Raw genomic sequence first — 24,385 nt, forward strand, 5'->3', positions numbered from 1 at the left:
ACACCAATGACTTTTCGAAGTTATGTGTGTATTAGAAATAATTGTCACATGCTCCAACGGTGAAGGAAAACATCGTGAGGAAACCTTGCATGAATAAAATTTGTTAAATACATTTATTGAGGGCATGCAAAGTCCCCAACCCGCACTTGGCCAGCGTGGTGGACTCAAGGGATCCCCTCCCTCATTACGGGAGAAGACCCTTGCTCAGCAGTGGGACAGTAATGGGTTAAATTTATTTATTATTATAATCATTGATTTATCGATAGTTCATCAACTATATATGGCGCATCTTCGACCGGAGGCACCGGTTGACTTGAAGTGATCCTGTGACCGCGCGCTCTCCCCCCTCTACCTCGAAAAAGGTTCACCGTAAAAAAAAAAATTCATACAAAATTTGTAGAGAATTTTATACTGTACAATATTGGTAATGAATACGAATGCAAAAATTCCATAGGAAATGAGATATTTACAAAAAAAGCTCAAAAAACCGGTTTTTGGGACTTTGGACCTTGAAATTTTATAGTTGCGTACACCCTACCATATGTAGGTTTTGAGACAACTTTTAGGGTGTCAATGTACAAATATTTACAGACTTACAGCTGGGTATCTCGAATTCCGAGGTGAACTTACTATAATGACTGGACTATAAATAGAAGGCATCTCAAAAGTTTTAAATCTATCTGCAAGATTTACAAAACATTCGAAACGCTACAAAATCTCAGTGTAACGGAACGACATTTTAATTCTATCTTTCTCGGTTGTCAACAGTCAACTTGTCTAATCAAATATAATGTCAATTGTCAAGTGTCAGCTGTTTGTCATTTTGTGAATAACCTTATCTTCTTCTTATCTTTTTTTACGATAAACTCGTACTATTTGGCTCATATTTAACACTTATTTGTAAGGTTGGGACGCAGTAGTAGCATTTTAGATTTACCTTAGCGTTAATAATAATTTAGTCGCCATGGAAGGGACATTTCGTTCTGTTAGGCTTTTCAACCGGCTTTTTAGGAAACCTCTTAATGTTACCTCATACAGAAGTGTTACGGGAGTAACCGGTACAGCAGTAAAGGAAGAAGTCAACACAGAATTGCTGAATAGCTTCAATCGTGATATTAAAAATGGTAAGTGTATTTTCAGTCACTTGGTTTCAAATACAAGGTGTCAAGTCAAAATCATTTATCATTGCAATTATTTGCATTTTCATATGTAAGACAACTTAGGAAAATAAGTTCCTATTTAACAAGAGATTTACTTATAATTCATGAAATAGGTAATTCGAAATAAATGTTTATTATCACACACAAAATAATGGACAATACCTAATGTGTGTCTTATCTTACTCATACAAAGTAAAATTCCATGTTAGATAGCCAGAAAAAAGACTAATAAATACATCTGTAATAAATAGCCTAGTTAAGTATCAGGGTCATTTGTATCATCATCAACAACCTTTGTTCTACAAGTTCTGACATAACACAAACAAAAAAAAAATGTTTTTTTTTTATCTGAATTTGTTTAAAGAAAATCTGTTACTCGCAGCCCCTCTTATATAAACTTCGCATTTCACTTAGGTTCATTAAAGTACTCCAAACAGATTATTTTTTAAACATCACTTTTTCCGTAGTGGTAGGCAGAGATCAAAGATTGCCACTTTGCTACAATCCTTACAAAACTTCCCTTGCTTGCATCTTGTCTAAAGTATAATAATATACAAGCAATGTATTTTATGCTATAAGTCCCTCTGCTGGACATGTTTCTCCTGCTGAAAGAGAGAGGCTAGGCTCTGAGTCTACCATGCTGGCTGTAGGTTGAGGACTTTAGATACCATTAAATAATCTAAACAACTTTTAGGCATGCAAAGTTACATCACAATGTTTTCTTTATCTATTATATATTTTTTACTAATAAACACATAACTTCGAAAAGTCTTTGCTTTGATTCCTCGGGTTCAAACAGTCAGCCACTTGTGTGGACAGTACCAACTTATACCTTGGCTATCACTGTATTTACAAGCTAATTACGTATATAGTGTAATATAAATATTTGTTGCCTCCTATTATCTGCTACTTTATTTTTAAAGTAAAATGTGATTCCAGATATGTTTGTCAAATAAAAAACATTCCTTATCTATGGTTGTTTAACTGTGAATCTTCAAAATATATTTTAAGCAGCTCTTGAGATGATAATCTGTGATGTAAATAAATGGGTAATGTTACATAATGTGTTGATGGTCTCTACTGGCCAAAGTACAAAAAATGCTTGTCATGTTTATGAAAACAGAAATTTTTTTTTGTTTGGGTGGAGTGCAAATTGTACTTAGTATAATATTTCTGATGATGTGAGTGGAATATTTCATCTGTTTAGATCATATTTCCTCAATGCAGAATAATGGTTGGGTCCCCAAAAGTCATTTAATTTTCTCTTTATACATCTCACCAGTTTGACAAACATCTAGTAGATTTTTAGGGTATAGGGTGAACATTACCAGAATTGTAAAATTATAATCAACTTAATATAAGAGAACCTTTTGATGGTTTTTTATACTTTGAATCATAGTTTTGTGGCTGCAGTTATACATCTTAAGACTCAGTTGTAACTGACAGTGGCTGGTCTAATCGATACAGTTACTTTATTTGCAAATACAATTATTAATTATAGGTACATAGTTTACTTCTGAATCTGTCATTAATTTAGTCTAATGCAAAGTAATAGTGGACTTTGATCTCTTCCAATTAACGCCAGGACAAACAGATGACCTTGTGCATTTGGCAGTCACTTGACGGCAAGGGTTTTCCTCAAGGCGATGATAGGCTTGCATGATAACACATTGTCAGTATCAAGTGTTTCCATGTAAACAACTTGAGAGTCATGCTCACAGGCCGGCTCGGAGATCACGTCGTGATTCAGCAACATATGTCTTTGCAAACATCCGAAAATGCAATATTGGCAAATATAAAAGATATCAGTAGGTACCTATATGTGTAGATGGGGTGGATTTTGAGACGTCTGATGAGTCGTGTTAAACTGCTTCATAATAATATATATTGTTATCGAATATTTGTAAATTTAAACAGCTGTCTCGCTTACCTTTGTTCTTTATTAAGTAGTTTTTTATACCGAAGTCGGTGGGTAGAATAGCGCGTGGAAATCGTGGGTACATTTCTTGGTTTGGGTCTATCGGTTATTGGTTCTAGCGCTGCTGTAGTTTACTATAATTTAATTTCGGTAAAGGTTCGGTTAAAGTCTGAGCATGCACACCCCTCGCAAGTGGTCGATGGTTCGAACCCAAAGAACCAATGATTTTCGGAGTTGTGTGTATTGGAATAATGATCATTTGCTCCAACGGTGAAGAAATACTTAGTGACAACCTTGCACGTCTGAGAGTTTTATAACCCAGTTCTTGAAAGTATTCAAAGTCTCCAATCCGCACTTGATTAGCGTGGTAGACTTAAGGCTTAGGCCTAACCCCCTCTTCATTGCAGAAGGTGTCCCGTGCTCAGTAGTGGGACAGAAATTGGTTAAATTTGCTTTTGTATAAAAAAATGGATTCGTTCTCATCACTTGTGTGTGAAAATGCCCTTAATCAACCAATCCGTGCGCCAAATCCTCATACTAAAGTTGCAGCTACAATATCATTTTGATTTTCTTATATCATTTAATATGACATAATCTGTATCGCTGGTTTATGGCACTTTATTATCTATGTATCGCTACCTTTAATCTACGGCCGGGCTATTGACGTTCATTGATAGCAATTGGATTGCTATCCTTTTGAATAGCGTCATAAAATATTGAGAGATTTTAGGGTTCTTTAGCGAAATCAGAGGCTACAAAACATTTTCAATTTTGGTTAAACCGCCGCTATTTTTGGTGTTTAGAATTAAAACTGCGTTTTTAATCTTCACTTTAAATCATAATTTATTTTTCCATTGATATCTTTGCAGGTCGTTATCGAGAATGTTTCCTGATAGACAATATACCGAAACGAAATTTTACCCATTTATGTTAACAGTCACGTCATTACTTGTATCTGCATATCTGCAAGTTATGATAACTTGCGGGCAAGTAGTATCTAAACTCGTCGCGTCAAAAAGTTGCATTCCTACTTTTAACAAAGACAGACTTTATTCTCAAAAGAATATCACTACTTAAATATTGCATTACTGCAGAACCCCTAAACCAATACCTACACAAGAAAACACTGCGGCATAAATATCTAATCTTATATAAAAATATGTATATTTTGCGTGCGAAGCAACCCATGTCCATTATCAACAAGATAATAAGAACAGTTCATCATACCTTCCATGATAACCAACTAGTTTCGGCCGACAGCGCTTATATACATAAATGAATTACATAAGAGTCTGTGGGCCTTTGACGTAGATAGCATTATAGAGACGATTTCAGTTATCTATGATAGCTTATGCGGATAGCGCAGTTAATAACAATGACTGTACTGGCTTTTTGTCCAGTGAAATAGATTTTGACAATGTTTTCCTGGTCAATTAAAACCTCGGGCTTACCGATCGCGATTATAGCGTTAAATTGCAGCATTTTTTAATCATTTATTTATTCCATTTGATGACTGTTTCTATGGTGCATGATTGCTGCGACTGTAGCACTAAGCTTGAGTTTCTGGTCGGGATAAAAGTCCCTTATTCTCGAGTCTCTCTGTCCAAATATTTACAGTAATTGTCTGAAGTATTGAGAGCCGAGATCTTTTTGCATCAAAGAGCGTTTAAAGCCGTTGCCTGACAATTCGCTAGTTCTGTTGGTTACCGTCCTATCAGCGTTTGATCATCATTAGACAGTTCCTGTATTGTGCACTCATTCACCACCAAAAAAACTTGAAGAACTTTGAGTTTGGCTTATCTCACCACAAAAAAATCTTTCAGGTTGGCTAATTTCAATAAAACAGGCCATTGTGGTCGAATTTCAGCCCAAAGAACATTATTAGTAACAGTTACTTTATATTATGGATGACATAGTTTAATGGTGGTTTATTTTGTTCATAGGTGGAGCAGTGCCAGTGTTTCGTCGAGCGCTCCTCTTCCCTACGCGAGTGGCGTTGCAGGATGAGTTCGGTATCTACACATACGCGGGTCTCTACCAGGCCGCGTCAGTGCTCAGCGCGGAGATATCCGCACAACTTGGTACGTATATAGTTTGACAGTTAATGTTAGGATAGCTAATTTGCACCATTTATCCTTGCTTATTGACACTCGAGGTCAAAGGTCAACGAACTTGTCCTTTTGGAATTTTGAATCTTTTGTTTGTCGTATGGTTAGTGGTCAACCTAGTGTCAAAGTTGCTCAAGCCGCCCGAAAGGCCTTTGACGTGGCTTAACTACTGTTATCTTAGTATACAACAACCGGGACCGACTTTTAACGTGCCCTCCGAAGCACGGAGACGCTCAGTTCTAATACCAATGACCGCACACGGTGAGCGCAACTGGCTATGGACTAATGGGCTGCTATGACTTTATTCTTGCTAGGATAAAATACAAAAAAAGATCTCTGTATGGTAATCACAGACTATTTAAATTTTCAGTCTTATCTTTGTGTTATGTGTTGAATTACAGTGATTCCTTTTGCATGGTTGAATATCAATAAATATTGACAAATAGTAGGTCGAACAGCCACACAAATTCTCTTTCGAAATGCATGATAAAGTGTTGTTAATTTTTGCATTTATAATTTTGTAAATATCTTTGTTTTTGTTTGTTAGTTGGAGAGACGGAGCGCACCATAGCTTACATGTGCAACAACGATGCGTCACACGTCATTGTGCAATGGGCTATCTGGATGTCAGGCAATATTGGTAAGTGAAATAGTTCTCTTTGATTTGATCTAAGTCTTCTGTACAAGACCCCTGAAAAACGTCTTTGAGTTCTATTTACATATTTTGATAATTGACACTCGTTTGTTAACTATGAAAACACGTTCTATCGGTTTGCATAAATAATATAAATAAGTAATGTCAAAGGTGTCAAATATATGAATTTTGTTTTGCTCATTGCTGTAATTGTAATGCATATGTTATTTAAGTTATTCATCGTCGAATTGATTTTATTATTTGTTATATGGAATTGTTTTATTCTAGTTACATTATAATAATACTAAATTAATTGCGTAGGTACATGATTTACAAGAAAGTGGTTACGACGCATAAAAGTACTTAATTGCGCTGGTCGTGGGTTCGAGTCCCATGCGAAACATAACAACAAAGTCTCATAACTCCAAAAAAAGGCTCGCACCAAAAGCAATTTAGCCAAAAGCACTTTACACTATACACAACAAATCCAAAATATTTCGGTCTTCAAACCCGTAAATACAGAACTAAAATCTGGGATCCGACATTGGTGCTACTACTAACTACCGACAGAAATTAGCAAAAAAACAATCAGCGACTCAAAAAACCCTTATTAACCGACTTTAAAAAAAGGAGGAAGTTCTCAATTCGACTGTATGTTCTTTTTTTCACGACAACATAGACTAATGCTATATATTTGTTACAGCCGTCCCCCTAACTCCCCTCCACCCACCAGACATGCTCAAATACTTCCTATCAGACAGCTTCGCGAGCCTTGTAGTCTGCACCCAGGAGTACGAGAAGGTCCTCCGGCCCATCACCCTGGACGTCAGCAAGCCACTGCTCATTACTGGGCGAGACAAAGAGATCACGGCGCAGTTGTACCAACCTAACACGTCGTTCTTGAAGCCTAAGGCTGAAGACCAACTCCCTGATGTTGGTAGAAGCAATGAGTGGTACGGGAGTAGTGATGCGCTTATTATTTATACTAGTGGTGAGTTTTTAAACTATTTTTATTCTGTGCCCCCGTGCTGCAGTGGTTTAGGTCGTATTGTCGCTACCATTGTGTTGGAAGGTCGTGGGTTCGATTCGACAGAACAAGTGTTTGTACGATCAACAAATAATTGTTTCGGGTTTGATTGTACTTTGTGTCCGTTGTTTGTATGTTTGTAAAAGTCCCCGCGACACGAGCAATGCGGGAGTTGTCTTAAAAAAAAGAAAAATGAAAAAAAAACATCGTATGGTTAGTGGTCAACCTAGTGTTTTGATGTATCTAATTGACACCAACCGGAACCGACTTTTAACGTGCCTTTCGAAGCACGAAGACGCTCAGTTCAAATACTCGGTTACCCATCTATGTAGTGACTGCGGTAAAGGTTGCTTAACTCACAGATTATTAAGACTAACGCACAGTTTCATGCCTAATAGATAAGTGTAGGATATCCGGTAGATAAATTGATAGGTAATATTGATAATAGCTGTCAATGATTCATCCGATAAGCTAAACCATTTTCAGAAGTTGTGAATTCAAACAATGAAAACCTACTTGTTCTTTTTAGGGATTTTGAAAACCTCAATATTGCCGATTTGCATAGCGTAGTGGTTTAGATGTTTGTAATTTCAATTCCTACATGAAATTAATATTTGTCTTATTCACTAAAACCTATATGTTTTTGAGTCGATCCATACACTGTTATCGCTTTTAATAAAATGGTAATAGTTTCCGCATTAATAAAATGAAGGACAACAGCTATCTTTAAGAAATAATAACTTTCTATTCTATACTATCAAACTATCAGAGTTATATAGCATTCTTTAAATAAAATAAAAATAAATAAATAAAATATATAACCCATTAATGTACCACTGGGCAAGGGTCTCCTCCTTTACATACCTTCAAGAACACATTAATGTCCCACTGCTGAACAATGGTCTTCTCCTTTACATTCAAGAACTGTTCTAAAGAACTTTCAAGCTTAGGTTGCATCACGATGTGTTCCTTCACCGTTGGAACAAGTGATAATTGTTGCATGAATGTAGGAACATTCATGCAACAATTATCACAGTTGTCTCTTGTGTGTAGGTACAACAAGCAAGCCCAAAGGCGTGGTGTGGACACACAACATGCTGCAGACGCAGATCTCGTCGCTGCACAGCGCGTGGCAGTACGGCGCCAACGACGTGGTGCTACACACGTTGCCGTTGCATCATATACATGGACAGCTCAACTCTATGCTGTCGTCCTTAGCCGCTGGCGCTAGGTAATATTCATTCATTCATTCATCATTCATTACGATATGTCGTTGAGAAATATTTTGGCTTATGCTGTCTGATATAGAATCTGTTCTGATCTATGAGGTGAAACGCATCAATGTCCAATAGTTTAATCCTGTTATTCTTTCAGTCTTCATCACTTATTTTTGTATTATTTAATTGTAAACCAACTTTCTAATTTCTCGAGAATTGTGGCTTTTAATAGTTCCAACCTTGAACGTTCTAAATTTCACAGCAAAGGTTCTTGATTGTTGTGCTCTTTTATTGACGTTAAACATCTTTAAAACTATGAGTAAAGTTCCGAATTCACTGAAACCACTTAATTATTATTAGGCTACGAAATAAACTTTGAAATGTCTTACAGAACTTTTTAAACATTTTGATTTACTAAGATCTCTTAAAAAGCAGTTTAATGTTCACTGGCTTAAAGCCGTTCATTGTGTCCTAGACCCGAACAAAGGCTTTCTTCTTTTTTGTTCATATTTCCAATCTTGCATAACCTCCATCCATACTGGTCCTATGAAGTTAACATAAAAATACATGAAATTTAACATAATACAATTTTGTCAGAATCCGCATGCTCCCTTCCTTCGCATCGCACGCAGTCTGGTCCCGTCTCCTCGGCATGGGCGAGCGCGAGGAGGCGAAGGTGACGGTGTTCCACGGCGTGCCGGCCATGTACGCGCGGCTGGTGGCGGACCACGAGCGCATGTTCGCGGACGCGCGCACGCAGCACTACGTGCGCGCCACGCTGGCCTCGCGCATGAGGCTCATGTGTGCTGGGTCGGCGCCACTACCCGCCACGCTGTTCACCAAGTGGGAGGAGGTGAGGAAACAATACCATGTTCTTATAACAATAGGTGCCTTTACACACACGCTCTTTCGCGCGTGATACAACAAAGGAAAGAGCGCGCACCGCGCTCATCTGTCAAGCCCAAGAAGAAAACGTGAACGAAGAGCGCGCCTTCTGGCAGATGAGCGCAGCGCGCGCTAATGGCATAGTAAATGTAGTCTATTTTGACTTGTCTCCAAGGCTTTTGATGTAATGCATAACAATTTAGCAAATTAAGGCTGATTATTTAATCTATAAATGTGTTGCATTAATTGAATATCAATGTTTAGATGGTACCAATCATTTTTGCAATAAAGCTTATAAGTACTTGAATCGAATAATTTTTAGATTTTTTTTTAATAGCAGTTGCCTTATCATATCTATAGGACCTGCGGTTAGTTACTGAACAGCATTACTTACTTTTATTCTAATACATAACTAAATATATAAATAAATGAGACAGGCCTTTTAACACGCGAGAAGAAGTAAGAGAAAGTAAGAGATTTAGCCAGTTTTCAAAATTTTTCGAACACCAGCCAAATCTCTACGCTTCTCAAAAATGAAGTATAACTAAAAATAATCTATGTACTAATAACACTATTTATCACAGATCTCCGGCATGCGTCTACTAGAACGTTTCGGCATGTCGGAAGTGGGCATGGCGCTGAGCAACCCCTACCGACCCGTGGAGGGGCGCACGGTGGCCAGCGTGGGGGTGCCGCTGCCGGGCATCTCGGCCAGGATCGCGCGGACCAGGGAGGACACCGACGAGGTCGAACCTCTAGTCACCGTCGAGACGCCCATGCCGGAGACACAGGTGAGAACGAGACGGAAATAGATAATGATGACTTTAGATTTACTTTGAAAAAATCTACTATAGCCTGCTAACCTGATAAAGAGCCTTGGCATGCAAGATTAATCTTGCATAATTTGACTGCCTCCGTGGCGCAGTGGTTTAGGTCGCCACGCCGATACCACTGCGTCGGGAGGTCGTGGGTTCGATTCCCACACGGTGCAATTATTTGTGCGATCCACAAATAATTGTTTCGGGTCCGGTTGTACTTTGTGTTCGTTGTTTGTGAAAGTCCCCGCGACAGAAGAGCAATTATTAGTGCGAGAGTTGTCTTTTTAAAGAAAACAAAAGAAAGAAAGAAATCTAAAGTATAATTAACAATTCTATGTATTTCTAAAAAGTAGCTGTTTCAAACAGGCTTCCGTCAGCTGCGTAAACATGCGTGTCACTGATGCACTAAATTTTGAATTTTGAGGTTACAAGCAACTTAGCATCTGATGCTCTCTATTAAGTTCTTGGACTATAGTTAAGGTCCTGGTACATACTCCAACTCAACTTTTGGTACCAATAGCATTCAAAGCTTTATGTCGTATCACATAAGAGTCAATTTTTAACGCGTGGACCAAACAACGTTTTGTTTACTTTCTGACACAATCAGGATTAAGGAAAGGTATTATCCATACTATAGATTAAATGGTTCTTTGGTATCTTAGCCAGTTCTGTCTAATAATTATAATACAAATGTGCTTTTTTATATGTTTTGCCATTAGATTTCTCTGGATCGTCTCGGTCTACACACATCAAAGGACTTCTTCGTGGAGTCAGACAGCTTCGACTGGCAGCCGCCTACAGTGACCAAGCACAAGGAGGTGGAAGACGACGTGTTCCAGGGAGAACTGCTCATCAAAGGACCTGCTGTATTCACTAGGTAAGGATCTTGAAGCTTTATGTAAATAGACTTTAACCCATAACGGTTCCAGAATTATGAATATTCCAATTTTTAACCTCAAACAAATTTCAAGAAGTACATATTCGAATACTGATGGCGTAGTTTCGGGTCCGACGTCAAACGTTTACAAAATCAAATCATTTAATCATTTAGGTCAAATGCTGACACTTATCATAGTCAATGATACTGAGAGTCAATTTACCGCCAGTTCGGTAGGTAGGGCCAATGAGAAGAGCTGGCAAGAAACTCGTCGTGATAGAATTTTTCTTATTTTTTATTATTTAGCTATAAAGTGATCATTGTTTTTTTTTAAACTGTAATTTAACAAAGATTAGTAACACATCTTTTTATCAAACTATTTTCTTTTCTCAGATACTGGAACAGAGCTCCCCAACTAAACTCAAAAGACTTCACATCGGACGGTTGGTTCCGTACCGGCGACACGGCATCATACGGCGACGGCAAGTTCAAGATCCTAGGCCGGACATCAGTGGACATCATCAAGACTTCTGGCTATAAAGTAAGCGCTTTACAAGTCGAGTCGGCCATATTGGAACACCCACATATTGCAGACGTCGCTATTCTAGGCATAGAAGATAATAACTATGGTGAAATTGTATCTTGCGTCGCCGTTTTAAAAGAAGGTACTAAACTCTCGTTAAAAGAATTAAAAGATGTTGCAGGAAAAAAATTGGCGCCTTATCAGTTACCCAGGACATTGTTAGTTATAGATCAAATGCCTAGAAATGCGATGGGTAAGCTTGATAAGAAGGAAATTAGGAGACTGTTTGGTAAACAACTTGGACTCGCTAAGTAATTGTTGTTGGTACTTTCAAAACTTTTTGTTATTGTTTTTTTGTAAATGAATAGGTTTGTGAAAGTATTTTTAATTGCATTTATCTATGGGATGGTGGTGTTAGATTACACTGTAGTATAATAATAACGTAAAATCATTGTTTTAGAATACTATTTCGGTCACCTGAAATTCAATGCTATTTTGAAAAGGGCGCATGTCCTATATCTTTTTAATGTGATATGGGCCATTTTTGAAGCTTTATAAACTATAGTGTAATCTATACGACTGGAAAGTACATAGAAAGATTTATTGATATAGTGTAATCTATACGGCTTGAAAGCACATAGAAAGTTAATAGTTATATTGATGATTTAAACGCCTAACACGGATAACCATCACAATAATGGCGCTTTAAGGAGTCCAAGACAGTTTCGATCGTAAAATACTCCACTCGCATTTATATTGTACTTATTTATTTATTAATTAGTGCCCGTACATACATATGACAAGCGCTGAACGTGCGTTTTGGTGCAAACATTTTTTTCAGGCCGCACTAGCGTTGCCAATTTTTATTTGACGAAAAAGATCAGATTTTAATAGAAGTACTTAAATGAAGAGTAAGTACTTATAAAAGAGAGAATCATTAAGGTTTCAATACAGTAAACATTGTGTAATAACATAAAATTTAATTTTACAAATGTGCGAACTATGTCATAATTAAAAGTATGACTGGAATGGGACAATATGTGAGTGCGAGCGAGACAGCTCAATAATATGGCATGACGTAGTTCGCACGTTTGAAATGGACTTAGTAGAGTGTTATTTGGTCATAGAGTATGCTTACATGATTAAGATTACAATACTCTGTTTGAGAGTACGGTTGACAACACACTGTAGTTCACTGTACACATACTAATGCGTGTAAGCTTTGAAAAAATACTGTGAACTGAAAAATAATGAAAAAATTTGTTGTTTTAAACGCACGTTCAGCGCTTTTTACATGAACTGGCTCTTATTATATTTTATTCATCCATACATACTTAAATTCTGCAAAAAAATTGTTTCATGTGAGATGTTTGACATTTTGTCTATAATTATTAATTATTATTTACTTGTAATACTTTTATGTGTTGACTTATTTATTTAATTGTTTATTATAAGCACAAATTACGTAGTAGTGTCATGTTAAACATAAATGTTCCTTTATCATAGTGATGTCAAATTATAGCTATAGTTATTTCTTTGCATAATATTTAGTATTTAATCTTTATTTTAGAGCAGGACGGAGAATATTTCATTATTAAAGCGGTGTTGGTGAAATTAATTTATAGACTAGATGGCAGCACTTGTACCTGTTAAATGTCATTATCTATTGCAAGCAAGGCAAAATATCGTTCAATTTTCTTTCAAAGAAAAATTACGTGTATTGCCTAATTACTAAACTATTTAAAGTCCCCGTTAATGATCGTTTAACATCAGTTGAATGTGAAAGGTAAGAGTTTTCTAAACTTCTTTCTGAATAAAATATGTAGTCTTGTCTTATTGATATTTTTACCTCAGACCCAAGTGGTGCCATCTAGTGGTTATAATTGTTTAAACGATAAAATCATACAAATTGAAAGAGTAAATGGAAAGACTGATTGTTTTGGAAGTGTCCTTTAAACAAAATTACATTAAAAATTATATAAAATTGTTAATAAAATCATTGACACGATATTTTCATAGATATCTTGAAGATAGTTTTCATATCAGAAATTCGCAAGGATTAAATGCTTTAGACAATTAAAAATGCTATAAGCCTTGAACTTTGAATAAAATGTAAATTCAATTAAAATATGAATGAATGTTAGTTATATTGTAATATAATATTTATGTTAATTTATTTATGCTTTTAATATTTATGAAAAGTAAATACGTAATAATACGCTTGAATATCGCAAAAATTAAAGAATGCGACAAACGACAGACACGCCCTCTTTTTCATACATCAACAAATAATAACTTAATTTTAAAAGGCGCTTCAAATCTTTTGATTTCTACAATAAATGCCAAAATGGTAGAGACACCACGAGTGTTTGAGCATTACCTAAAATCAAATCGGACACCACCTTAAACTTTTATACAACTCATAAGGGACAGCTGACACCAGCGACCAGCGATGACCCTTTTTCACATAGAGCGATTCAAAATTGTACCTTATTTTCTACACGAAAAGATAGACATTGCGTCACTTATCAAGCGGCGCAGCATATATCTCTTCCTGTCGTGTTGCGTGTCGCTGTGAGCTGACATCGTCATTTACGTGTTTTGATCATTTTCTTCTAAAAGAGGGTAAAAGGTTCAAGATCTTCCTTTTTATTACAAATTTTTGATAATTGTCTTCGTTTGTGACCACTGCCATTTGCAAAAGTATAAATATTTAATTATGAAAGAATATATTTTTAAGTTGTTTTATGTATCAGGCTTTATATAAGCGACTGACGTCTTGTTGTTATTATTATATGTTAAATAAAATACAATTTTAAATTCTTACGTTTTATTTACAGTTTTCTAAAAAATATACATCGTTAAGTGCTGTTTTGAGTGACAATTAAATAAACCATTACTATTCCACTGCTGAGCAAGGGTCTCCTCCCAGAATGAGGGAGAGGGTAGGCCTTGAGTCCACCACGTTGTGCGGTGGTTCAGTATAGAAACTGCATTCCTTCAAGACTTGAATATCATTATTGTCATTCAAATAACTTGTTATATACGAAAAATAAATGCGTGAGACTTAATAACACACTAATAATATGACATTTTTCTTACACTTAGTTAATAAAATCTTATAATTATTAATATTTAATGGCACTTACTATTAAAAACAAATCATAGACTGGGCCATTGCAAAGTACACACAAACATATTTTTTGTTATAATAGACTAATAAGTCATAACAAACTCAGAGAGCTGATTTTTGTAACCACTTTCTCATATACAGATATATTAAAAAAAGTTATTTAAAAACTGTGAAAAATTTTAAAGTATTTTTTTTACTGTGCATATATCAATATCAATTTAGTTACTGAACAGTTACAAAGGACATTCAGTTTTGACAAAACTTTCAGTGTTTTCAATTTATAATTAGAAACAAGATTTACAGCAATTAGTGACTGTTGAACTATTATTATACATGAAACGAAACTTTAGTTTTTTTTAAGGAAAAGACCTCATATAAAATTGACATTGACAGATGCACAGTTAAATATCAAGATAAACTTATGTCTTACACACAGCATTTATTATAAATACAACTAACAATGGACGTATTGCTGTATCACTTACTCCGCATTTCAAAGATTTAAAGCTCGTTCTTGTATAAAGTTCCTTGCAGCAGCAGTCGCGTTCATCAAACATGGCGGGCTGAAGGTCGCATACTCGATAGAATTCGACCAACTTGAATACGTAGCTACAATAGTCGCTATAGTACCTATACTCATAACTACCAAAGCAAGTAAAACATCATACCATTTTATAGCATATTCATCCTCTTCCCTCATTTCCACAGCGAATTCAAAAGTTCTATATTTAATCTGTGGGTCACAAATGAGCGGGCTTTTTGACAGGTCGTCGCCATTTTGTTTCAAACTGTCAATTAGTTTGATACCGTTTTGTTTTTCGGATTTTCTTTTGGATTTCATGTAGCATAGTTTTAGGAAGAATAGTGGAGGACAGATAAACATTAGGGGTCCTGTTAACGTGGAGCCAACTAGACCCATGACTAGGTCGAATCTTGGGACGGATTCTGCTAAGAATATCGCTAAAGCTAGTATGCTTGATCTTATTATGCAGCGCTGGAAGCAGAAATCTGTGGAAAGAAAATGCTTGATAGAAGAATAATATAAAAATATTAACAGAAAATATGTACTAGTTAGTATGATGTAGTTATTTTTTGTGAGGGTAGTCAGAGGAAAAGGGAATTTTCAGTAAGTTCTTATTATTTAGCTAGTAGAAATGAAAAGGGACCTAAAAATGTAAGTTAAAATTAAAAAGGTTTTGATTCTTACCTCTAGGAACTTTGAGTATGTCTTCAATATGTTGGAACAGCGCCGAGTTGCTGACTGCACTGGACAAACACAGTTGTAGTGTGACTAGTAGCGCCATCATGTACAGCGGGATTGTTGAGGGGATCGCTGGGAAAAAGAACAAAACCGTTACAAAATAAGCGTGGTCTATATTGTTATTGTGTTAGTTGAACTAAATTATCGGTTTGAGCGGACTTATATGTTGGCACTTTCGTCGCTAACGTCTTCAAATGAATCCTAAGGTTAATTAAGATTTAATAATAGCGAAATAAACAAATAACGACGTCTATTGGCATTATCCAAAACTAACAACAAAGGTAACATTACGACAGTCCTGAATCGCGCGTAGCGACCTATTTTACAACTTTCACTTTCCAAGGTTAAACCAGTCGATTTTACATTGTTATTTTTTTGTGCCGAAGTAAATAAAAGTTTACTCACTCTGCAATATATTGCTGTCTAGCCCAGCGCCGTATCTATTAGCGGCGAGGAGAGTAGTGACGGCGAACATACAGCCGGTGATGCCGAAGCCGCCCAGCACGGCCGTGTTGATCTTACGACTGTCCTTCATGTCCACCTGCAGCGTCAGCAGCATTGGGTGGATGTCGAACTGGAAACAAAGTCACAGAGATGTGTTAAAAAAATGATAGCTTAATGATCCAGTGGCGGGCTAAGGTCGTCCAAGGTCCGGGGCGGGATTAATGAGGCCCAGTCAAAGAGCAAAAAAAAGCTCAGTACCAGTTCAGCTACCAGCTACATTGTAGTTTAGGGATTATAATTCTGGGAGGCCTCCAAAACTCAAGCCTAGAGAAAAAAGGCTCAGTTACAATTAAACCACTATGTGCGTAAGTAACTACAAAAATCGGATGCCCGGGGTAGGCCGTACCTTCGGCTGCCGGGTAATTTTGCCACTATAATGAATTTGTCTACACAAAGCATAAAACATGTTTAAGGGCTTTTAAAACGGTTCCTGAAAGGATGCAAAGTCTTAACCAGTGAATAAGGCCAGAAATATTTTTCTTTTCGGAAGGTGACCGGAGCCTGGCTGCGTGATATTGTCCAATCGGTTAGGTTATGGCCCTTTCGCAAAGTATTCCACCTTTAAAATAATACCATGAATGTTTTCTCACCTGGAAGGCCAATATCCCGTAAGCTATGAGGAAGTCCTCGAGGCCGGGCTGCAGCGCCAGCACGCTGTCCACGGGCGCCGGCGACACGTCGTCCCTGATGATGCACGTCCACGTCGTGATGGCCACCGTACTCACTATCAACACTGACGATATGGCTATAGGCCTACAAGAAATATTGTTGAAGGGACTCATGAAATTTGATAATTGTTTTGGTATAAGACGTATTGGGAAAGTATAGGTGTAGACATTATCATCTACGTAGCCAGACGGGCCTACGGCCGTGGCTTTCCGGGGGACTCAAAAATATTTTAAACTTTTAAAATTGGAGCGTTAACTACTTTTTTATTAGATTACATAGGGAACACCGGCCATACGAATGTTCTTAGACTGCTTGACAGGTCTACAGAGTGCCATTTCTCAATAAAAAAATTCAATATTATAATATCGATCCAGTTTAATAATGAGTAATGATAATTAAGTTTAACTAATTAAGTTTATTCACAAAACGGTATGGATCTGCAGCTATGAATAAGCACACATGCATAACTGCAATCTTTGGTCGCCATGACCTTCTAACCTTATCCAATACATATTTGTTATTTACTATATTTTTTTACTTTAGGTTTTAAGGAAACAGCTGTGGCCTTTTATTAGTGTTTGTTTGACGTCATAGATGATACTATGACGTCTAGTTCAAGTTAATGTCCTTGCAATACCTACGCTAGCATTCGTTATTTATTAATATTTAGTACTAATTTATACAAAGGTAATAGATTAATGTCTAAAATATTAACTATTGTTTAGTGTATGCCAACAGCTACACCAGTGTTGTTTAGTTAAACATATGGATGCCTATGTTCTTCCCTGATATACAGGGTGTGGTGAAAATAATGGATAATCCTTTACTAGGGGATGGGAGACCACCCGACTGACCTAAAAATAAAATTTATCTCTGGCATAAGTATCATAGTTTTTGAAATTTCGGCCATAACGAGCGTAAATCGCTTTCTTAAAAAACACACAAAATGGCCAAATTTTTAGATCAGTCGGGTGGTCGCCGATACGCTGGTAAAGGATTATCCATTATTTACGCCACATTGTGTATAATCTCCAGGGTGGATTTTATCTAAATTGCTTTAGACGTTAAACCTAGAGTCAGTACAAAACAAAGAAACGCTCAATCACATCATTTATTTCGCACTTATGATGCCTTTGTCTTAAATTGATTTTGATCTTTTATTTTCGATATTATTTGTGCAAATTAGCGACTGTCACGTGTTGTCAATTATATGCAGTCGTAGACAGGTGACCTTTTGAATGTCAGTCAAAACCTAAGGCTATTAACCAGAATGCACTTAGAAAACTTGCTGTAGATATATGTTTATTACAAATGTGTAATTAAAACAAGCATAGCATGGTAGTGTCTTCTGTCATAAAGTTAGCGTATATTTATTACGATAATTAAATGAACGCAAAATAAGTTTGAAGATCAAGCTGTGATTTTCTTGCTATAAATCTATTTCTATTTTTGTGCTATAAATATCAATAAACTACTGGCAAATGAACCCCGAAAATCCATTTCAACCTGCTTGACATTTCGGCGTAGAGTACACTGGCTGCCACTTCCACACCACACCTTCCGAATCCATTTATCCATCAATGTCGAAATAACATCACATGATTACCAACACTCAGTTCTAACCAGATTATTCAATAAGTAAGTGAAGCAAGGTACTCACTTCATATCCTTGGGTGATCCGAGCCACATGACTGGGCACAGCAGCAGCGCGAGCACCACCATCCACACGCAGTACGTGACCGTCACCAGACCGCCCGAGATCTTCCACCAGAATATCTGCAGCGTCTGGGAAGCTACATACAAAATACAACAATAAAAAACATACTAATCTCCCACTAACGGATAGATAGACTGTCTATGAATTCGAACGCTATTGAATATTAGGTCGGGGAAAAAGTTTTTTCGCATTATAGTATGTATGAACGTGTAATATAATCTTTTCTCTACACAGAAAAGATCGATATTTGGGTACCTCACGAGCTCACTGAAAGAAACCTAAATAAATAAATAAATAATAAATAATAAATCTTTATTTGCTTAAATGTGGTACATTAAAGGTGTTAACAATTGTTAAGTTCAACACATTTGCCAACAGTTCTGGCATGCAAATTAGGTATTTGTAATGAACCGTGTACTCATTTGTGATTATTAAAGCCAAAGAGATTTTATTACAAGTTCATACTATAATGCGGAAAGACATTTTCTCCGACCTAGTAGATACCTAAACTACCGCTAAATGTACCTCAGAAACCAGGGGAAAGAGACGAAGTGAATGGTGTTAACCTTAACTTTTCCACTGGTAAAACAGACCGATAGACAGGCGAGATAAATCCAAGTGATTCTAGGATCTAGCTTCAGGTTGATTAAGAAACCCTTTAGGCGAAGCCGGCTTGTTCTGAGTTTTACTATAAAAACTATATCACAACCTTGTGCACAACAAGGGTTAACAAACTCCCAAATTGATTAACCTATAGGACAAATATTTAATTAAGATCCGGTCTATGTAACCTCTTGCTATCTGAGGGCAATATTTTTTCATGACAAGTTCAATAAAACGTAACAAAGTATAGTTTTTTTTAAGATGTACCTATCAACCAAATTGTAACTGAATATAAAATACAAAAAAATAGTTTCCAGTCAACTTACCTATAATAAAGTTAGGTACTCCCGACCCGAATATCGCAGCATCCATGAGAAAGGTGATCAGTCTTTTTGCTGTAGTTCCGAAAGCGAGATCTGCTATAGCAGCATACGGAAACCTGTGGTTAGAAAAAGCACCTGCTACTGAAAGCGTCTTAATATTGAAGCATTTCTGAAGTTTATATTGCTTAGTACAAACCTATTTTTCTCTTTGATGTATGGTGTGATCTCCTGGGCGATGAGCCAGCATCTTCCGAGTAGTACTGCTGTGTACAGTTGCAACCCAAATACTGACAGCACCAGCGGTAACCCATAGATGCCTGATCGAGAAAAACACAATTTGTTTGATCGCATTTTATTTAGCTAGAACAATATCTAGAAGCTTTAAACAACAGGTCTCTTGTCTCATTGTTAAGACGTAAGTTTTATACCATTGTCAAACTAAGATCTCTGGGATAGCTCCGGCCCTAAGTTAGTTTACGATCTCAAATCTTGTAGTTTCGAAAAGCAGATGTAACAATACAAATCTATAACTATCTAAAAACATAATTTGGCCACTAAAGCCTAAGATTAAACAATCAGATACTACTCACCACAAGAAATAACACTCTTCGGCAGAGTAATAACAGGGAAGACTCCAAACAGGTCCACGATACACAGCACAGTGAACAACACACTCAGTCCTCCAGTAGTCTCCCGGACGGAGTAGTCCATGTGGCTGGTCACTAGTGTCGTGGCCTTGGCCGGCGAGCTGCCGTGCCCGAACTCCAAGCGGGGCAGCTTCATTCTGAGGCTGTTACGTCATCTGGAAAAGTGGGTATGTTTGATAATACTGTAGGGCGGTGTGGCCTAATGGACAGTGGTAGATAGTAACTCACGACAGGATTGATATTGCCAAAGAGCCTTGCAATTAATGGACTATTGAGCTTTTCCAAAAACGCAATTTATCCATCTTAATCGGTGTTTGTAAACATGCTTTTGTTCTGGAAATCCTACCAAAATGTTCCCTTGCAAATGCATAGGTTGTACCTGCATGACAAGGCTCCACTAAAAGCTTTCTATTATTTCAAGCCACGATGTAATTTTTACTAATCCCAAAACCGAAGTATGGATTTCGGGAGTAACTTTAATACCAACAAATTAGTATACAAAGACTCTTTCAAGCTTGGCCTCGGTACTCCAAATAACCAGTTTAGTTCAGTTTCCAATACACTAGTTTAGACCAGTTTTTATGCGTGTCTGTTTTTGGCGCCTAGAGCAAAAACTATCTATACTAATATTATAAAGCTGAAGAGTTTGTTTGTTTGTTTGTTTGAACGCGCTAATCTCAGGATCTACTGGTCCGATTTGAAAAATTCTTTAGTGTTTTGCGTTAGTGTTAGATAGCCTATTTATCGAGGAAGGTTATAGGCTATATAACATCACGCTACGGCCCTTAGGAGCGGAGTAGCAACGAAAAATGTTAGAAAAGCGGGGAAAATTATGTGACGCAAGCGAAGTTGCGCGGGTCAGCTAGTTATGGATATATCTGCATAAATAATATCTGTAATTTATTGATCTAGTCATTCCAAAATCCGATGAGGGTGCTAAACCAGACTAATTTCTAATTAAACTACCAATGAGACACATATTTGCATTGCATATTAGCCAGCCGGGCTTAATTTTATTTTTGAGCCTGCATAAATTATCGCTAATTTATTATTTAGTTGCTCTGATATTAAATAGCACATTACGTCCAGATAGGCTGCTATGGAAATAGGCAAATTGTTAATATTACATAACACATAGCTAGCATTTTTTTTACATTCTAGTTTTTGCGGAATCTCGTATATAAATGAAAATAATCACCATATTTTTTTGGAGTTGGGTGAAAACCATTTTATATTATACCGGTCCTGTCATCTTAAGTGGCTGCCAACAGTAAAAAAATAGTTAGAATGGAACTGAATCGGCAGAAAGCATGGGAGGGTTTTGATCTATCTTCAAGGTAAAGGCGAGATGATTGGGAGCATTAGAAGAAAAAAGATGTAGATGTCCCTATTCTAGAAAAAGTTTCAAAAAAATAATTTAATTAGAAGAATAGTAGCAGCCTCTAGTTATTTGCATTTAAATGCATTCGATAAAATTAGTAATGATATGTATCCCTGACATTTATTTTTTATGAAGTATAACTATTTAGTAAATATGATTCCTGTATCAATAACTAGGTGCCAGGCGATCGTTTTTCATTTCAGTGAATTTATAATTTAAGTAGCTGACCCGCGCAACTTCGCTTGCGTCACATAAGAGAGAATGGGTCAAAATTTTCCTCGTTTTTGTAACATTTTTCACTGGTACTCTGCTCCTATTGGTAGTAGCGTGATGATATATAGCCTATAACTTTCCTCGTTAAATGGACTATCTAACACTGAAAGAATTTTTCAAATCGGACCAATAGTTCCTGCGATTAGCGCTTTCAAACAAACAAACAAACAAACTCCTCAGCTTTATAATATTAGTATAGATAAAGGCGAGATGATTGGGACCATTAGGAGAAAAAAATGAAGCTGTCCCTATTTTAAAAGTTCCAAATAAAATAATTTTAATTAGAACAGTTGCAGTCTCTAGTTATTTGCATTTAAATGCATTCGATAAATTTAGTAATGATATGTATCCCTGACATTTATTTTTTATGAAGTAGGTAACTATTTAGTAAATATGGTTCCGGTATCAATAACTAGGTGCCAGGTGATCGTTTTTCATTTCCGCACAATACAGTGAAATACCATTTATTAATTATTATGAATTAGGCACTTAAGAACAATTTATAAAGAACAGTTAAGTTAAGAATTACATAATTTACTTACGGGGGAACTATCTTAGTTAACTGACTAACATAGATCTATTATTTGTGATCTGTTTATGAATTAGTAGACTCTTTATAACTCAATCTAATTATTGCATTTCCAACCCAAACCATATTGATTAAATCTTAGTACCTGATCAACTCCATTGTACGAAACACTGCACTTTTCAGGTTTCTTTTCACACAAATAACTTTATAACGACCCAATTTTACACTTATTTTTAAGCTTTACTTATTCACAAAGTTAATTTGATTATTTTCGGTACATTTTATTGTATATTTTGTATAATTTTCGTGACATAACCCCAAGCTTAAGAAGCCGGGTTTGAACTAAGGATAGCCAATAGATTGACCACTTCAATTGGGAAAGTACTAGCATACAATGGCGAAGAAAAGTGCTATGTTAATCCTTTTTTTAAACGAGTGTTTAAATAAGATTGTTGAGAGGACTTATTAGAATTACAAATCAGGTAAAGAATGTTGATATTGTGTTAAAATTATAAATTGATATTGATTGAAAAACCAAAAAGTTTAGGAATATTAAAGATTTTTGATTGATCCTTTCTTTCTAAACCGAGTTTTGTAAGGGAAACTATAGTCTCGATTGTAAGAATTTAAGTTCTACAGATGCATTGGATTTTTATTAACAAAATACTTTTTCTTCAACACTTCTGGTATGAAAAGAGCTAAGAAGGTATGAGCTCTTCAAAGAAACTAAGTTTTATAGACTTTTGCTGAAACTTTGAACTATAAAAGTCGTAGCGTCTTTTGTGTATCATAGTTTAATTACCTTTATCTCAACTTTCAATTAATTTGAAACAGGCACTTCCTTTTAGATACTGGTACACAAGTTTTGTCACTAATTTTAAATCACGGATTTTAGCCACAGTTACAACTTAATTACTTAAGTATAATATTATACCTGTAATTAATTACAGCACAACCTATTCTCAATACACGTGTAAACTAAATGAATAATAATTCGTATGATGATCCGAATCGCGAAGTCCGGACGGCCTTCAAAAAGTCGCTCTACCGTCTGATATCCAAATGTATTCTAACTGGTCTAAACTATTTGTATTTGCATATTTTGACTATATTTATAAGAAAATTTATGTAAATAGTGTCTAGAAGGTGTTCTATGAAGTTCTGAAAAAATGTACCTACTTATTTGGAGTTCCATAAGGATCTATTTTGGTACCCTTCCTAGGCATTTTATGCCAGCATTTAGCAGTATCTTTATTTTTTCGTGTATTTTTTTTTGTCTTTGGTGGAAATGCAATATCTACGTTCCGTATCCCTATCCGGGCTGAACGAGGACGTAAGTAGAACTCCCAGCTGGACCTACGGTCTAAAACCACCTTCTTCATATTTGCGACGTGCCTGTGTGTCCCAGGGAACAGCTAGGAAATACTTTTATATCTGAACTTGTCTCTTTCTCCAGACAAAAGCGATTGTTCATTATAGACAGCTTTGAATTAATTTTGATAAGTGTTCGTCGCAGTTGTTGCCGTATGGGTCTATCTAACATTTCACTATTAGGTACCAACAGGTACCTACCTATCATAAATTCTAAATCAACGTTAATCTAAGACACAAATAAATCTCTAAAATATCAAAAAGTTAGAATAAATGCAATTTCCAAATTATTAAAAAACATCTCAAACAAAACGCGGTCATTTGCCTTTTTGCATAAGGAGTCCAAGAGATAAAAAAGCTAAGATTAAAACTGGACAACCACGGTCATTGTATTTTGACCTTGCTATTGATACGTTGATAAAAATCAATAACAAAGAAGGAGACTCTATGGTCACGTTTTGAAGATGCATAGTAATAAAAGTTTTACAGCTATAGATGTAATCAGTAGCATTGAATATGATAATATGACGTGTGCAGACCGGTAATGGAAGTGGAATAGTTTATAATTTTTTTTAAATTAATGCAATGAATGCTGCTACATGTATTTTAGATTAGAACTTAACACATTATTTATGGACTTAAGTTTGGTTCCTAACTTTTATTGGTTAAATAATTAAACCAATGTAAGTTGTTAGTTAGGTACCGTAGTGGAGGGTGGCAATCCTTTCTAGTGGTCCCTTCCGTTAATTGTAACTAAGTTAACAATATTGTCGACAAAACTTACAGCTGCACGATTTCCCTCTTGTG

The 24,385-nt window shown here is 36.2% G+C and overlaps 2 protein-coding genes across 4 annotated transcripts; one reads left to right on the plus strand and one right to left on the minus strand.

The window, feature by feature from the left end:
- The first annotated feature begins 812 nt into the window (after positions 1 to 812).
- Positions 813 to 13,987, plus strand: Acsf3 (Acyl-CoA synthetase family member 3). Its single transcript, XM_076129241.1, has 9 exons — positions 813 to 1,124; positions 5,022 to 5,159; positions 5,734 to 5,826; positions 6,524 to 6,811; positions 7,901 to 8,078; positions 8,662 to 8,917; positions 9,534 to 9,740; positions 10,487 to 10,644; positions 11,038 to 13,987. The coding sequence occupies exons 1-9, from the start codon at positions 965 to 967 to the stop codon at positions 11,480 to 11,482; spliced, it is 1,923 nt and encodes a 640-aa protein (XP_075985356.1). The 5' UTR covers positions 813 to 964; the 3' UTR covers positions 11,483 to 13,987.
- LOC142982636 (uncharacterized) lies at positions 13,981 to 23,226 on the minus strand. 3 transcript variants are annotated; one of them, XM_076129242.1, is made up of 9 exons: positions 23,142 to 23,226; positions 19,968 to 20,179; positions 19,574 to 19,694; positions 19,381 to 19,493; positions 18,395 to 18,527; positions 16,656 to 16,818; positions 15,967 to 16,135; positions 15,508 to 15,633; positions 13,981 to 15,308 (listed from the first exon to the last, which is right to left on the minus strand). In XM_076129242.1, the coding sequence occupies exons 2-9, from the start codon at positions 20,158 to 20,160 to the stop codon at positions 14,794 to 14,796; spliced, it is 1,533 nt and encodes a 510-aa protein (XP_075985357.1). In that variant the 5' UTR covers positions 20,161 to 20,179; positions 23,142 to 23,226; the 3' UTR covers positions 13,981 to 14,793. The 3 variants fall into 3 exon arrangements, with proteins under 3 accessions (XP_075985357.1, XP_075985358.1, XP_075985359.1); XM_076129243.1 differs by having other exon boundaries at positions 23,010 to 23,148; XM_076129244.1 differs by lacking the exon at positions 23,142 to 23,226 and adding an exon at positions 22,353 to 22,576.
- Between the last annotated feature and the right edge of the window lie 1,159 nt (positions 23,227 to 24,385).

The sequence above is a fragment of the Anticarsia gemmatalis genome, chromosome 22 (assembly GCF_050436995.1).
Source record: "Anticarsia gemmatalis isolate Benzon Research Colony breed Stoneville strain chromosome 22, ilAntGemm2 primary, whole genome shotgun sequence".
Taxonomy (NCBI): domain Eukaryota; kingdom Metazoa; phylum Arthropoda; class Insecta; order Lepidoptera; family Erebidae; genus Anticarsia; species Anticarsia gemmatalis.